Source organism: Mastigoproctus giganteus, chromosome 8, assembly GCF_048544385.1.
Source record: "Mastigoproctus giganteus isolate SK-2022 chromosome 8, ASM4854438v1, whole genome shotgun sequence".
NCBI lineage: Eukaryota > Metazoa > Arthropoda > Arachnida > Uropygi > Thelyphonidae > Mastigoproctus > Mastigoproctus giganteus.
Genome location: NC_143582.1, coordinates 158,027,490 through 158,043,134, shown reverse-complemented (window position 1 = coordinate 158,043,134; position 15,645 = coordinate 158,027,490). Strand labels below are relative to the sequence as shown.

General features: G+C 36.2%; 1 protein-coding gene across 1 annotated transcript in view; it reads left to right on the top strand.

Moving 5' to 3' along the window:
- Positions 1–15,645, top strand: part of LOC150081954 (E3 ubiquitin-protein ligase SHPRH) — a 504,999-nt gene that overhangs the window by 295,208 nt on the left and 194,146 nt on the right. Inside the window, exon 13 of the mRNA XM_090380382.1 lies at positions 12,386–12,559. Coding sequence (XP_090236508.1) covers positions 12,386–12,559 — 174 coding nt within the window. The remainder of the gene's footprint in view (positions 1–12,385; positions 12,560–15,645) is intronic.

Below are 15,645 nucleotides of genomic sequence, written 5' to 3'. Positions count from 1 at the left end.
CTCCACTTTGGTCTCAGTTATTACAAAATCATTAAGTATCCTGCTACAATTTGATAACATTCTGCCATTTTCAAACCTTAATAATTCTTCATGTGTGAATGTGGATGCAAAATACTCATTCAGTTTGTTTGCTCTCTGAGCAGGATCATCAACAGTCGAACCATCGATGTCAAGTGGACCAGTCAGATTCATCCCCTTCCTTTTAGAGTTTATATAAGTAAAGAAATCCTTGCTGTTTTTCTTAGCATCTTTTCCGAAGGATTTCTCGTAATCTGCCTTCGCCTGCCTAACCTCCTTTGTAACCTGATTACAGACTAGCTTATATCTGCCATAGGCTTCTGAGTAATTACACACCTGTTAGTTTAACTTCTGTTCCAGGGAAATTAATGGAGGCACTGGTTAAAGAAGCATTGCAGGATCATCTAGACAAGACTTCAGTTATAGCTCTGATACAGCATGGGTTTGTTAAGGGGAAATCTTTTCTGACTAATTTGGTTGGCAACTATGATGTAGTCATGAAGGAACTGGATGAAAAGAATAACTTTGATATCATATATTTGGATCTTAGAAAAGCCTTTGATACTGTTGCACATGGAAGACTGCTGCACAAATTGGAGAGACGCCTCCATAGCCAGGTGGGCAGGAGCAGCAGTGCGTAGCACACGCTCCTTGGTTAGACCGGGGTTCAAGCCCATGCCCGCCAAATACGAAGGATGCAGAAAGGTCAGGGAATGACCACCGCATATCCCCGGAGCAATATGGCCTTAGTTGCTAATGGTCCTAAAAACCAAATAACAAACAAACAAATTGGAGCAGTGTGGCACTGGAGGCAAATTGCTGCTATAGATAAAGGGATGGTTGAGTGGTAGAAGACAGAGAGTGGTAATCAATGGAAACTGCTCTTTGTGGACTAATGTTATTAGTGGAATCCCTCAGGGTTCAGTGTTTGGTCCATTGTTGTTTTCTGTTTTTATAAATAATATTGATGATGGTATATCAGGCTTAATGTCCAAGTTTGCAGACGATATGAAGGTTGGCAGGGTTGTTAATGACACTAATGACAGTACACTGCTGCAACAGGATCTAGAAAAGTTGAGCAGATGGGCAAAGAGGTGGCAAATGAAGTTTAACATTGACAAATGTAAAGTACTATATATGGGAAGCAGTAATTCCAGAGTAACATATCAACTCTGTGGTACCACATTGACAGTGGTAGAGAATGAAAAGGACCTGGGGGTAATTGTGCAGGCAGATATGAAGTTTTCTGAGCAGTGCAGACAGTCTGCAAGAGTAGCTCATGGTGTCTTGTCAATGATATACAGGAATTTTTGTAGCAGGGATAAGGAGGTGATTTATCCCTTTGTTTAAGGGAATGGTCAGGCCACACCTTGAGTACTATACAGGTCTGGAGGCCTCATTTTAAGAAGGATGTAGAGCTCTTGGAACGAGTACAGAGAAGGGCAACAAGTTTGGTGAATGGAACAAAGGGTTGCTCTTACGAAGAAAGGTTTAAGTTTTGCAAATTACAGTGTCTGGAGTCTAGGCACCTGCGAGGTGATCTGATTGAAGTGTATAAAGCCTTGAATGGTTTGAGCATGCTCAGTGGTGATGGGATTCTTCCTCTTGCTCAGAATAATCGCCTGAGAGGGCATAAATTCAAATTGAGGAAAGATGCTTGTAGGATAGATGTGCAGAAGTTTGCCTTTAGCCAGCGGGTGGTTGATTGCTGGAACAAACTTCCATCTGTTGTTTTAGAAGTTGATAGTTTAAATAGATTCAAGCAGAAGTAGACAAACATTTGGAGCGAGTGGATGGATGAAATTAGAAGATTTGTTTTTTTTTTTTTTTTGGCTGATGCTATATAAGCTTGCTTTCTTGCATCATGTACCTTTGCTAATGCTATTTTGAATTTTCTGTATTATCTATTTATTAAAGTAGATGATAGAAAATTCAAACAAGTAATACACTTAGAGTAATATTAGAATTTGTGATAGTTTTAAGTTGAGGAAACCAAAGATCTAGCATATAGAAACCCTGTAAAACTTGTAGAAAAAAACAAGTTTTACAGGGACAAATGTTTTTATAAATACCCTATAGTGGGATTATTTATGTTGAAAGGGGTGAAGACTCCGCAGACAACATTTTAACTCTCCACCTTTTAGCCAAAAAAAATATGTATATAAATAAAAATGTTTTTATTGTTTAGAACACAATTTTTTATTTAGAACTTTAGATCTGAAAATCCATTAAGATTTGTATTTTGTCTTTTGCTTTCCATTCTGAACATACCAAGAAGTGGATTTTGCATGTATGAACTATTTTGTCCTTTTAACAAGTTATTTAATGAACACCAGGGATAACAGTGATCCCATTAGCCACACATTTTCTCAGCTTGTCTAAATGCTTGATTTGAACTTTATATGGTGCAGTGATAGATGCAGTTTTAAAATTCAGGAGACTTTGTATTGCTCTAAATGTGCCTCTCAATTTTAATTTTATTTTTAACTCTGGAGGTAACTCACCCAGATTCTCAAGTAATACCAAATATCCAACTTAAACTGATTTGATTTCCTTTTGTCTGTTTATGCAGGCACTATTTTGTTCAGCAGCTGTTTACTAACTTTCTTAGTCAATTGGTTTATATTGGCATGCTTATCTGCAATGTTATTAAAGTTCTCATCTCTATCTTTATATCCTGTGTCCAGGTTCATGTTTGCGAAGTGTGTTGCCATAGATGGATTGTGCAGTATGTATGAAAATGGATCATGGAGTATGAAATATGGCTTTTCACTTAGAGATAAATTCAATAAAGAACTGTAAATAGGAAACTTTTGATGACTGTCCCAGTTCTTTACTCTGCATTTCATCACTTTAAAGAATATTTCCTTTATTGTTTTTAGTTGCTCAACAAGCTCATTGCATTGAGGCGTATATTCTGTCGTACATACATACCTAATGGAAGCTCAGATACAAAGTTTGCAACTTTTACTGAAAGCAGTGTTTGTAGTGTCTTCCCCCCCCCCCCCCAGAAAACAAATGATATGATTAACAAATATTCTTGTTGTAGGCTCAGATTTCTGATTTGGGATCAATATCAGTTTAGCCCACCACGAAGGCATATCTCTGAACACTGATGTATATTTTCCAGACTCCGAATCAGGTAATATTCCTGGCAATTTATCAGATTAAACAGTATCATCTGATAAATTGCCCAGAATAATTGCTAAGAAAGATAGTTTGCAGCAATAACTGTGAGATATAGGTTGTTCAGACATATGCATATTATGTTACACTGAACTTGTTTAAAAAGTAGTGGGCACACCCAAAAGTTAGATAATGCAATAGTTCTGATAAGAGAGGGGGAAGGAAACACCATAAAGAATATAAATTTCGCATAAATGAAGCTTGAATAAATGAAATATAAATGCGAAAAAATTTTTATTTTGTTGCACAGAGCATTAAATTACAATACAAAATGTATTGTAGTTTAATGCTCTGTGCAACAAAATAAAATTTTTTTCGCATTATGAATCCGGAGCACGTAGGCCTCTTTTATTATGAAATATAAATGAAAATTTAAACTACACGACGAGAATACATTAAATACCAGACAACCCAGGGGCTCACATCTGGTGAGTATGGGCTTGGCACACCCAGGGTCCTGAGCTGGATATCATAATTCTTCTCTTTCTTGATGATTCCTTTTTCCCCCTCTCTCTCTCAGGGTAACTTGGGAATTTTTTTGGCTGGTGCAGCATAAGCTTCAGGCTTCCCTGCACCATATGGCTAATAATAATAATAATAACCTGTGGTTTTTCAAGGTTATGGAACTTAAACAAGATGTTCCCTTGTACCTCTCCCTCCCCACTCCTTCACTTAACTGAATAGTATCTTCCAAAAACACATGACGGCTCTAAAGCCTAGATTGTTGTTCTATGGTTTTCCTGTAAATAACAATTGAAAATGAGTTAATGCTCAGAAAGAATTAGTTTTCTTATTGCTCCAGTAAGATGAAATAATTCCTTTCAGTTTTCACCATTAAATAATTTAAGCCCATTTTATAATCAGTTTTATTTTGACTTTAAAAGAAAAAAAACAAACAAAAAAAAAAGACATTAATTGGAATTTATTCCAGAATTAATAAGATCAGTTTTTTGAAGTAAGTTTTAAAATTCTTTTATATATACATTTTATGATCACTTAACCAAACAAATAGTGTGGCAAGTTACTTAAAAAGAAGTTCTTGTTATTTTTAATATTAGAAGCAGTCTTTACTATTAAAATATTCTGTTTTGCTTGAGCCAATTTACATTTATGATCTTGCACTTTCATAGGCCATTTATTAGCTAGCAGTAAAACAGGCTTTTAAATAATCCTTTAATAACAATTATTAAGACAATATTCACTTGTGAATATTTAACTTTGGAACTTCTTTTAAATTTCACTGAAAACATAAATTAGCAGAAAATAGCTAAAAAGGTATTGGGCTTTTAGGCCACTACCCTTCTTTTTTTTTCTTTTTTTTTTTTTTGTAGTTGTTGGCGCATAGGCTTCTGTGGCCATAATGCACCTCCCAAAGTTTTTGCAGTACTTTGATCCAAGCCTGAGGCGGGAAGACTGCTGGGAGCCATTGCGGTACAAGTAAACACATGGGTTGTGTTAGGGTAGCTAAGAATAGAAATAGGTGCAGGTATACTTGCGTGTACACCAATGCTAGGAGTTTAGTAAATAAATTTGATGAATTTGAGGTATTGCTCAAAACATCAAAGGCAGATATTATTGGGATATCAGAGACGTGGTGTCACACAGATATAAGGGATGCAGAACTGCAATTTGGGGAGTACAACGTCTACAGAAAGGATAGACAGGATAGGAAGGGGGGAGGGGTTATGCTATTAGTTAAGAAACACATAAAAACCAAGGAAGTGAAGCCAGTCGACATCGCTGGACAGTGCAGTGTTGAGTCAGTTTGGTGTGACATAAGCATTGGGAGATCAAAATTGAGAGTAGGAGTGTGCTATAGGCCTAATGACTCTGATGAATATAATAAGGAACTGTACAGGGAAATAGAGTGGGCCAGTAAATCAGAGAGTCTTATAATGGGAGATTTTAATTTCCCAGATATTGACTGGAATTTGGGGGCTGGTTACTCACACACTAGCAGGGCTTTTGTGGATTTATTGGATGATTGTTTTCTACATCAGCATGTTCGGGAGGCAACTAGAGGGAGTAATACTCTTGATTTGATTATCAGCAGTGATTCTTCATGCATTAAGAATCTGCAGATAAATGAACCACTAGGTGGCAGTGATCACAGTGTGCTGAAGTGGGATTTACTCAAAGAGGTAACTACCATTAGGGGTAAAGGGAAGGGTTATTGCTTCCGTAAAGGCGACTACAATGGACTGAGACAGTATTTAAATTCTATACAGTGGGACCAACTGATGATGTTACCAACAGCAAATTCAAAATGGGAAGCATTCAAAGAACTTATCTTGGAAGCTACTAGGCTTTACATACCAACTAAGAAATATTGTTCAAGGTTTAGGCCAAAATGGATGTCAGATGAACTAATGAGGCATATGGCAGAGAAGAAAAATGCATGGGATACTTACAAATTAACACATGACACAGAAGCCTATGATAGATACAAGTTGATATGCAACCAAGTTACAAAGGAGGTTAGGCAGGCGAAGGCAGATTATGAGAAATCCTTGGCAAGGGATGCAAAGAAAAACAGCAAAGAGTTCTTTACTTATGTAAACTCTAGAAGGAAGGGGATGACTCAGATTGATCCACTTGATATTGATGGGTCAACTGTTGATGATCCTGCTCAGGTAGCTAACAAACTAAATGAATATTTTGCATCGACATTCACACATGAGGAGTTATTCAGCAAGGGGAATGCCAGAGGTGTATTCAACTCTAGCAGTAAGCTAGAGAATCTTGAAATAACTGGGAGTAAAGTGGAGGAGAAACTGTTGAAGATAAACACAAGAAAGGCACCCGGGGTGGATGGGATCTATCCAGTTATATTAAAGGAGGCAGCAAAGGAAGTAAGCAAACCCTTAGCCATAATTATGAGAGCTTCCTTGGACTCAGGAGAGGTACCCATAGACTGGAAATGTGCAAATGTGACCCCAATTCACAAAGGAGGATCAAAGGCTGACACAAGTAATTATAGACCTGTGAGCTTAACTTCTGTTCCAGGAAAATTAATGGAGGCACTGGTTAAAGAAGCACTGCAGGATCATTTAGACAAGACTTCAGTTATAGCTCAGACACAGCATGGTTTTGTTAAGGGGAAGTCTTGCCTGACCAACTTGATTGGATACTATGATGCAGTCACAAAAGAACTGGATGCAGGGAATAACTTTGATATTATATACTTGGATCTTAGAAAGTCTTTTGATACTGTTGCACATGGAAGACTGCTACACAAATTGGAGCAGTGTGACATTGGAGGCAAATTGCTGCTATGGATAAAGGGGTGGTTGAGGGGGAGAAGACAGAGAGTGGTAATCAATGGACACTGCTCATCGTGGACTAATGTTATTAGTGGAGTCCCTCAGGGCTGGGTCCATTATTGTTTTCTGTATTTATAAATGATATTGATGATGGTATATCAAGCTTAATGTCCAAGTTTGCAGATGATACAAAGGTTGCAGGGTTGTCAAGGACACTACTGACACTATGCTGCTGCAACAGGATCTGGAAAGGTTGAGCAGATGGGCTGAGAGGTGGCAAATGAAGTTTAACATTGACAAATGTAAAGTACTACACATGGGAAACAGCAACCCCAGAGCAACGTATCAACTCTGTGGTACTACACTGACAGTGGTAGAGAATGAAAGGGACTTGGGGGTGATTGTGCAGGCAGATATGAAGTTCTCTGAGCAGTTCAGACGGGCTGCAAGAGTAGCTCATGGAGTATTGTCAATGATATACAGGAATTTTTCCAGCAGGGATAAGGAGGTGATTATTCCACTGTATAAGGCAATGGTCAGGCCACACCTAGAGTACTGTATACAGGTCTCGAGGCCTCATTTCAAGAAGGATGTAGAGCTGCTGGAACGAGTACAGAGAAGGGCAACAAGATTAGTGAATGGAACAAAGGGGTGCTCTTACGAAGAAAGGCTTAAGTTTTGCAAATTACAGTGTCTGGAGACTAGGCACCAGCGAGGTGATCTGATAGAGGTGTATAAAGCCTTGAATGGTTTAAGCATGCTCAATGCTGATGGGATTCTTCCTCTAGCTCAGAAAAATCACCTGAGAGGGCATAAATTCAAATTGAGGAAAGACAGATGTAGGATAGACGTGCGGAAATTTGCCTTTAGCCAGCAGGTGGTTGGTTGGTGGAACAGACTGCCATCCCTTGTGGTGGAGGTTGATAGTCTAAATAAGTTTAAGGCTCAGCTGGACAGGTATTTTGAACGAACAGAGGGGTGAAGTGGAAGTGGTTTTTTTTTTTTTTTTTTTTGGCTGATGCTGCATAAGCTTGCTTTCTTGCATCAAATGCCTCTACTAATGCTAATGCTAATAGTATATTGATGTGAGATTGATGTGAATCAAACCCGCGACCTTTGGGTTGCCAAGCAGGCACTTTACCCACCCGGCTATCCCGGTTGGCTACTACCCTTCTTAAAATCTTCGTCCTTCTTTTTCCTGTCACTTGTTGTTCCTGGCAATATAAGATGTTTGAGGCATACTTAAAAGCATCATCTTATCATGTTAGGTGTGGAGTGACAGAACCTTTTTTTTTTTTAATGGAAGCCCCAAACAAACTATTAAAACCCATAGTACTAAGCCTCCCCAGGGTGGTGACGGAAACTGGTGGTTAGTTACTCTCCACAAGCCCCCAGGCTGGCTAAGTGGCCAGAGGAACACAAAACCTATACTAATACACTCTGGCCTTTTGTAGCATATTGTATTCTATACAGAGTAAAAATGCGGAGCTGGGGGAGACCCCCGGTGCTTCCTGGAAAAAAACACTATGCCACTATGATTGATATCTAATCAGGAAATGACCTATGTAATTATTTACTTGTGCATTTGTAGTGCGCAGCATTCTCAAGGTCAAATAAATATCACTATGTAATTATTTACCTTATTATTTATACCATTAACCTTATTTACCTGCATTTACGTAGGTCAATAAATAAAATTAATAGAAAACTTAATTGACAGTTCTCACCTCAAATAACCCACTTAGCTGTATGGTGTTTAAGGCAAAAGTTGTGGAAATTCAATTAAATTGCATAAAAATAAAATTGTTAAAATATAAATAGAATAGAGACTATTAAAACTATAATTAAAAATTTTTGGCCAAAGGAGGAAGACGTGCACTGCTCCATCCCCTGGTTGTCCTATATAAAATTTGTTAAAAACTGTGAAAACTAATAAATATTTTTTAACAAATTTTATATAGGACAACTAGGGGATGGAATGGTGCACGTCTTCCTCCTTTGGGCAAAAAAATTTTAATTACAGTTTTAGTAGTCTCTATTCTATTTATATTTAACAATTTTATTTTTATGCAATTTAGTGAAATTTCTACAACTTTTGCCTTAAACACCATACAACTAAGCTGGTTATTTGAGGTGAGTACCGTCAGTTAAGCTTTGCTATTAATTTTATCAAGTTAAATTTCAAAATAATGGTACATTAAGTTCTATCAATTAACTAAGTGCATGAAGAATATTGTTGCATCGGAAAGAGCAGGACTAAAATATTTAACTGAAATATTTACAAACTATACCAATATTTAAAATAATTTCAAAATACTATTTACAAATATGCAATATTTATAACATACAAAAAACGTTACAATGGAAAGTTATGGAGGCAGTTGTCAATAATTAATTGCATTTGTAGTGACATAATTGCCTCGCTCTCTTCTCCCATTGGCTTGAATAAATATCATTAGGAGGAGAAACTTTTTTAATGTATAGAGAGATAATTTTAGTACTTTGAAAGCTAATCACTGATTTAGTTGATATCAAAATAGCTGTGATTAAGTATGTGCCTTGTAAAATAGATCCTCTCTCTCTCTCTCTCTCTCTCTCTCTCTCTCTCTCACCTGCTTTTGGCCTGAAAAAAAGTGAATATATTTCCCATTGCATTTACCATCAATTAATGATAAGAAACAAAAGAGGGAATTTTAAATTATTTTTGGCATATATGCTTTACATCAAAGAGCACAAAATGTCCAGTTTAAGCTCCATTTTTATTACTCAACCTGGATTTCAGTGGGAATCATTCTGAAATCCAGGCTCATTTATTATCTTTTATCATTAATTTAATGCAGGTAAGTAGGGGGCGCCTCCGTAGCCAGGTGGCAGGAGCAGCAGTGCATAGTACACACTTCTTGATTAGACTAGGGTTCGATCCCGTGACCACCATATACGGAGGATGTGGAAAGGTCTGGGAATGACCACGGCATATCCCTGGAGCAATATGGCCTTAGTTGCTAATGCTCCTAAAAACCAAATAACAACAACAGCAGGTAAGTAGGGACACTAGTGTGCTTTACACAACATCAATTCCTGAGGATGAATATTTATTCATTAACCTGTATTAAATTTATTTTTTAAATGTAAATTGCTTTAATTTTTTGCTACAAGCACTTAGCATAAAATTCTTTTACTTAATTAGTAAAACATTTGATGGTACTAGGTATGGATCAGTGGGAGAGGAATATTGATTCTAGTAACTTCTGGATCCACTCTCAGGTGGCACATGATATACTACATATAGCAACATAAAAGTTGACCACCCATGGTGTAGACTTTTGATGGCAGAGGTTCCCAATACCAGATGGCCCTTTCAATATCATTCTACATATGCTCAATAGAATTGGGATATGATGATTTTGTAGAATTTTCTGATGAGCAGAAAATTTTCTGCAGTTTCTTCTATATTCATTGAGCAGTTCAAGAAAATATGCTGTTGGAATTGACACCATGTGAGTTTTAAACATGATGACATGTACCTGATGAGATAATGCATAACGATGTTAAGTATAATCCGGCATTCAGGTTTTGGCCTGCAGAACTGTTCCCCAAATCATCACATTTCCTTTACCAGTGCAGTGTTGTTGCTCAGGCAGGGGAAGGAGGCTTAGATCTTGAGAACTATAAAAAAATGATCTGGAGGGAAAATGTGGGTGCTGAAAGCCTTTTTTTTTCCCTCCCACGATTTCTTGTGTTGGTCCCATACATCATTCCTCAAGAAAAGTGTCTTGAGGATTGGGGTCTACTTCCAACTGCATCATTCTGATGATGCAGTTGGAAGCAGAATTTGTTGGACCACCAAACCCTTTTTTCCCCCATTTAGGCACAGGAAACAGTCGTCTGTGATAAGATTCTTTATTGCTGTAACTTAGATGGTACCATGCTCAAATGATAGTCATCTCCTTTCCCTTGGGCGATTTTGCCCCCCCCCCCCCCAGTTAAAGTTTTGCACTGACTGAGTGTTTTTTTTTTATCTGCCTGCCATTTTTATAACTCCTGCTGCAATTATCCTTATGTTCTTCCCACCACCACCATTTCAGGTGTGTTGTGGAAATATGTGTACCTATGGAGCTTCCACGGCCATAGAGTAGAGATTCCCTAATGTGACCATTATGTCATTTTTAATGTCTTTGATATGATTTTTCATACAATCATTATATGTCATGCATAATCACATTATCGGTTCATATTTTCACATTATCAGCCCAGATATGCTATCATGCATAATCATGTTATCTGTCTATTTGCATTGAACCATGTAATGCACTTAATAAAATGGATGCTGTGAGTACAGTATAATAAAATGAAATCTTTTTTTTTTTTTTTTTCGTAATAATATGTGTAACTTTTGAAATACAGTAGACTCTCGATTTTTCGGGATAGATGGTGAAAAACAAATCCCGGATAATCGATTTCCCGGTTAATCCAAAAATGCAGAAGTCTCCAACATATGTAAGAGTTACGTTCCAGGACTTCTTACTTCGTCGAGTTTTACGTTACTTGGGAATGACTAGTAACATATTGCTACTATATTATTATGGACAAATCTGAATCCCCAGCAATACTTGTTAATGTTTGGCCATTTTCATACTTCCTTATTATTTTAATTTTCTGATCAAACTCGATCACTTTCCTTTTCTTGGTAGATTTACTAGTACCGCTGTTGCTTATTCCCTTAGTTGGCACCATGATAGTGGTCAAAATTAAATTTTCTGAAAAGAACTTCACAGGGTTAAGGCGAAAACTCACTATTATCACCCCACGCAAGCTCACATTTTACTAAAGCACATTTCTGGAGGTCAACAAAAAACAATTTGCACTTTCTGTTTTATTGGGCTTTTCTGTTAGTGCAGTTCATTATAAACGGGTAGTAAACTCGATCCTGTTGCATTTGCAATGATACCGATAGCTGGAATTCTGTTGGCTTTTACGTTATTATGGTGAAATACATATCCCCTTCACTGAAATCTTCAGTCATAAAAAAAAAAAACCATAAATAATTGTAAGAATCTTCTCTTCTTTCCTATTTTTTTCTTGTTACTCCGATCTCACTTGTGAAATTTGTGCATGCTGTGATCGTTGTTATTGATTGCTTATTATTATTTTTTTTGTTTTAAATTTTACAATTGTAAAAAAAAAATAAATAAATAAATAAATTTGAATGAAAATAAATTTACATAAATCCGTATTTGCGTAAGTAGGGGACTTACTGTATCGAAAAATGTTCAGCAACCTACGTAAAAAATATGGCGATGAAAAAAAAACTTACCACGTACTACTCGAATGTCCAATATGACGCTTCCCTTTATTTTTTTAAATATCGCATATAGTTTGGTCATCAACATTAGAGATTTAACAGATGCACAGTTTTCAAAATTTTGAATAATTTCAAGTCTTTGTTTAACTGAAAGCGCAACTCTTTTGTGTTCACCCATCATTTTCATGATTTATAAACAAAAAATATATACATATTTACTATAAAAAAAATTTCGACCTCCTTATTGACAATAAGGATGTTATTTATGTCAATATCGTTATTGACATAAATAACGAAACAAAATTTGTCTTTTTGCGGTGCGACAGAACACAGCAATCGACGCGATGCATTAAAACAAACTAAACATTTGGTCTCTTTTTTTTTTTTTTTTTTTTTTTTTATTTGGAGTCTTGAAGTGTCCCGGTTAATCTGATCCCTGTAATTCGAGAGTCTGCTGTACTTTTCATTCTGAAAATTTTATTATGATAAGAATGTAGGACTGTTTAAACAAAATGTGTGATTTGAATAAAATCTGTTATTTATCAGTCATGAGAAGAAATAGACCAAGAAACCAAGTCAGTATAAATAGATAAATATTTATTTTTTTTGTTGACAGATTCCATGATGCAAGAGGCCTGCAGTATGTACTACATAAAGCACTAAGTGAGTTACAGGAATCTCACGATACTCTTTCTAATGCAGTTAAAAAACTTCCTTGTATTCCATCATCCAGTGAGATTAATTCTGCAGTTGACTGCCATTTACGACCATCTCAAAAAATAAGAGAAAAGTTGGTATTAATATACATAGATTATTAAATATATTTAACGTGCTGTGTGAAATACATTGACTTTATGCATTACATTACTGAAGTACTGGTATACTAACAATCAGACACAATTTATGTAAATCATTGGTTACTAATATTATAGACAGCAATGCAGTAGCACAGAGTTATCAATGAAGATTGCATAAGATTACAATGAAGATTACAATTTATATTAAATTTACCAGACTCATTATGTCTGGTAAATTTAAACGTGAACAGATGGTGGACTGCCATACCATACTTCTCAGTTTTACTAAGACTTCTATTTAGAAAATGAAAAGCAGGTGAAAGTTCATGCCAAAGTTGAGCATACACTGAAAGACTATGTACTTGAACTAGAGATTTCTAAATTCATGGTCATTTTGTCCAGAAAAATGTGCAAGAACAGTTGTCATTATGCAGCAAATTGTATCAGTTGGGATTTCACAGATGACCTACTAGTGACAAACTATTTATCACAAGAACACAGTATTGGGTGCATTGGCATCATGCACAGAGGAATTATCCTCTGGAAGGGTGGAAATGAATTTTTGGCATGAGGAACTTTAATATTCACTGTTTTTATCAGCTTGAAGAACTAAGTATATACTGTTGGACCTCCATATAATGAAATCGATCATTCGTTTGAAAAAAATCATTATAAAGAAAGATCTTTTTGATAATGAAAAATACTGAATTCAACATTCGAAAATAAATCATAAATAAGTGGGAATGAATAAATTTTCTACCATTTTAAAACATTTAATTTATTAATACACACATTAAGAAATGACTACTTACATGATGCGCATAATATATTAGTTTGGAAAATTAAATGCACAGGGCATAATCCTTATGGGTTTTGATAATTAACTATATAGTATCGGTGTAAATACACCATAGTTAACCCATATATTTGAACTACATATGTAGCGTAGAGGGCATTGTTTTAATTGTATCTCATAATGTGGTTGCCTTCACAACGAGATAGCTACTATTGCATTACTTCAAATAAATAACGCTTCTCTAGTCGAGAAGACTACTGTTATTTATTTTCAGCGGTACCACCACTCAGACGATCGTTTCGAAGCTGTGCGGCTTCATCATCAGTGGGCGGGCAGGTACCCAGGCCTTCAGTAGTCTTCTCTACTAGAGAAGCATTATTTATTTGAAGTAATGCAATAGTAGCTATCTCGTTGTGAAGGCAACCACATTATGAGATACAATTAAAACGATGTCCTCTACGCTACGTACGTAGTTCAAATATATGGGTTAACTATGGTGTATTTACACCGATACTATATAGTTAATTATCAAAACCCATAAGGATTATGCCCTGTGCATTTAATTTTCCGAACACATTACCACCATACCCTTTTGGCATCTCTCATAATGTGGATATAACTTCGCAACTGTGATGGCTTGTTGTATTACCTGGGTACCTGTCCGCCCACTGATGATGAAGCCGCACAGCTTCAAAACGATCGTCTGGGTGGTGGTACCGCTGAAAATAAATAACAGTAGTCTTCTCTACTAGAGAAGCGTTATTTATTTGAAGTAATGCAATAGTAGCTATCTCGTTGTGAAGGCAACCACATTATGAGATACAATTAAAACGATACCCTCTACGCTACATATGTAGTTCAAATATATGGGTTAAATATGGTGTATTTACACCGATACTATATATAATAATATATTAGTACACCTTTAAGAATTATAGTATGTCATAAAATATTTGCTTATTTTTTGTTGTACATCATTCATAAAAATGTTCGCATTTGTTTAAGCACTCTAATATATTTTCTGGTACATTTTCTTCACACTGAAGACCTCGACGCAAAGTTTCAAATGCTGTCAACATTTCGTGTTTGGAAGGTTAATATTGTCTTCATTTTCATCCGCCCCATCGTTGATATTGTCACTAGTTCTTTGAATACTCTCCAAAATGTTGGAGTCAGTCAGATATTCAGCTACGATGACATCATTATCAACTCCTAAAAATTCTTCAAGAACAATTTCTCCATGGATCAAACCACTCGCTTGGAGTTCTTCCCAAGATTGCTCAATGTCATGTAGCAGTTCATCCGTCTCTATCACTGTTAATTGCTGTTTCAGCAAAACCTGCTTTTGCGAAACAATTTTTAATCATTGTTTTCGTCACATCTTGACTCTACACTTTTGCCAACTCTGATATGCACATCTACAAATCTATAACAGAATCTATAGGTTGGTTGGTTTCTATTCTCAGTATAATTTTTTTCAGTATGCGCCTTTAGTAGTGCATTTTCAAATTCTTGATAATGTCTTGGTCCATTATGAGGTATTCGGAGGGAAGAAAACAAGCTTCACACTTGTAAGTTTTGAAATTACCGAGTGAAGGTGAGCAGGGGAGTTGTTGACAATCAAAGCAATTTTTCTGTTTTCTTTTGTCATCTTTCTATTGAAATTTAAAATCCACTGTTAAAAAATTTCACTTGTCATCCAAGATTTTTTGTTGTAGTTGTAGTCCAACTCTAACGACTTTACTCCTTTAAATATTGGGGTTGTTTACTTTTGCCTATTTCCAAAAGCTTCAGTTTTTCCTTACCAGCTATATTTGCACCAGTCATGACTGTATTTTTCTCCTTACTATTTTTACCACCTACACATTTATCACCTTTAAAAGTCAGTGTCTTTTTCTGAAAACATTTAAAAAATAGACCTGCTTCATCAACATTGAATAAGTCTTTGGGCTTGTAGTCCTCCATTAATTTTTTCAAAACTGTTTCTTTCCATTGGGTACAGTCTTCTTCGATTACCACCCCACTTTCACCAGAAATAACGTTTTCGAGTGGGCCATGGCACTTTTTAAATTTGTCCAGCCAACCAGAACTGGCTTGGAATGTTTTATGCTCCAGAAAGTCTCGAATTAACTTCACCCACTTAAAAACGGCTTCATCTACATCTGCATACAGGCATAATTTCACACACACTTCTGACTGGGACCCTGTTTCTTCAAAGAGTTTGAGAATCGAAACACGGTTTTTCAGAATGGTTGACACACTACTGGCAGGGATACCAAATTT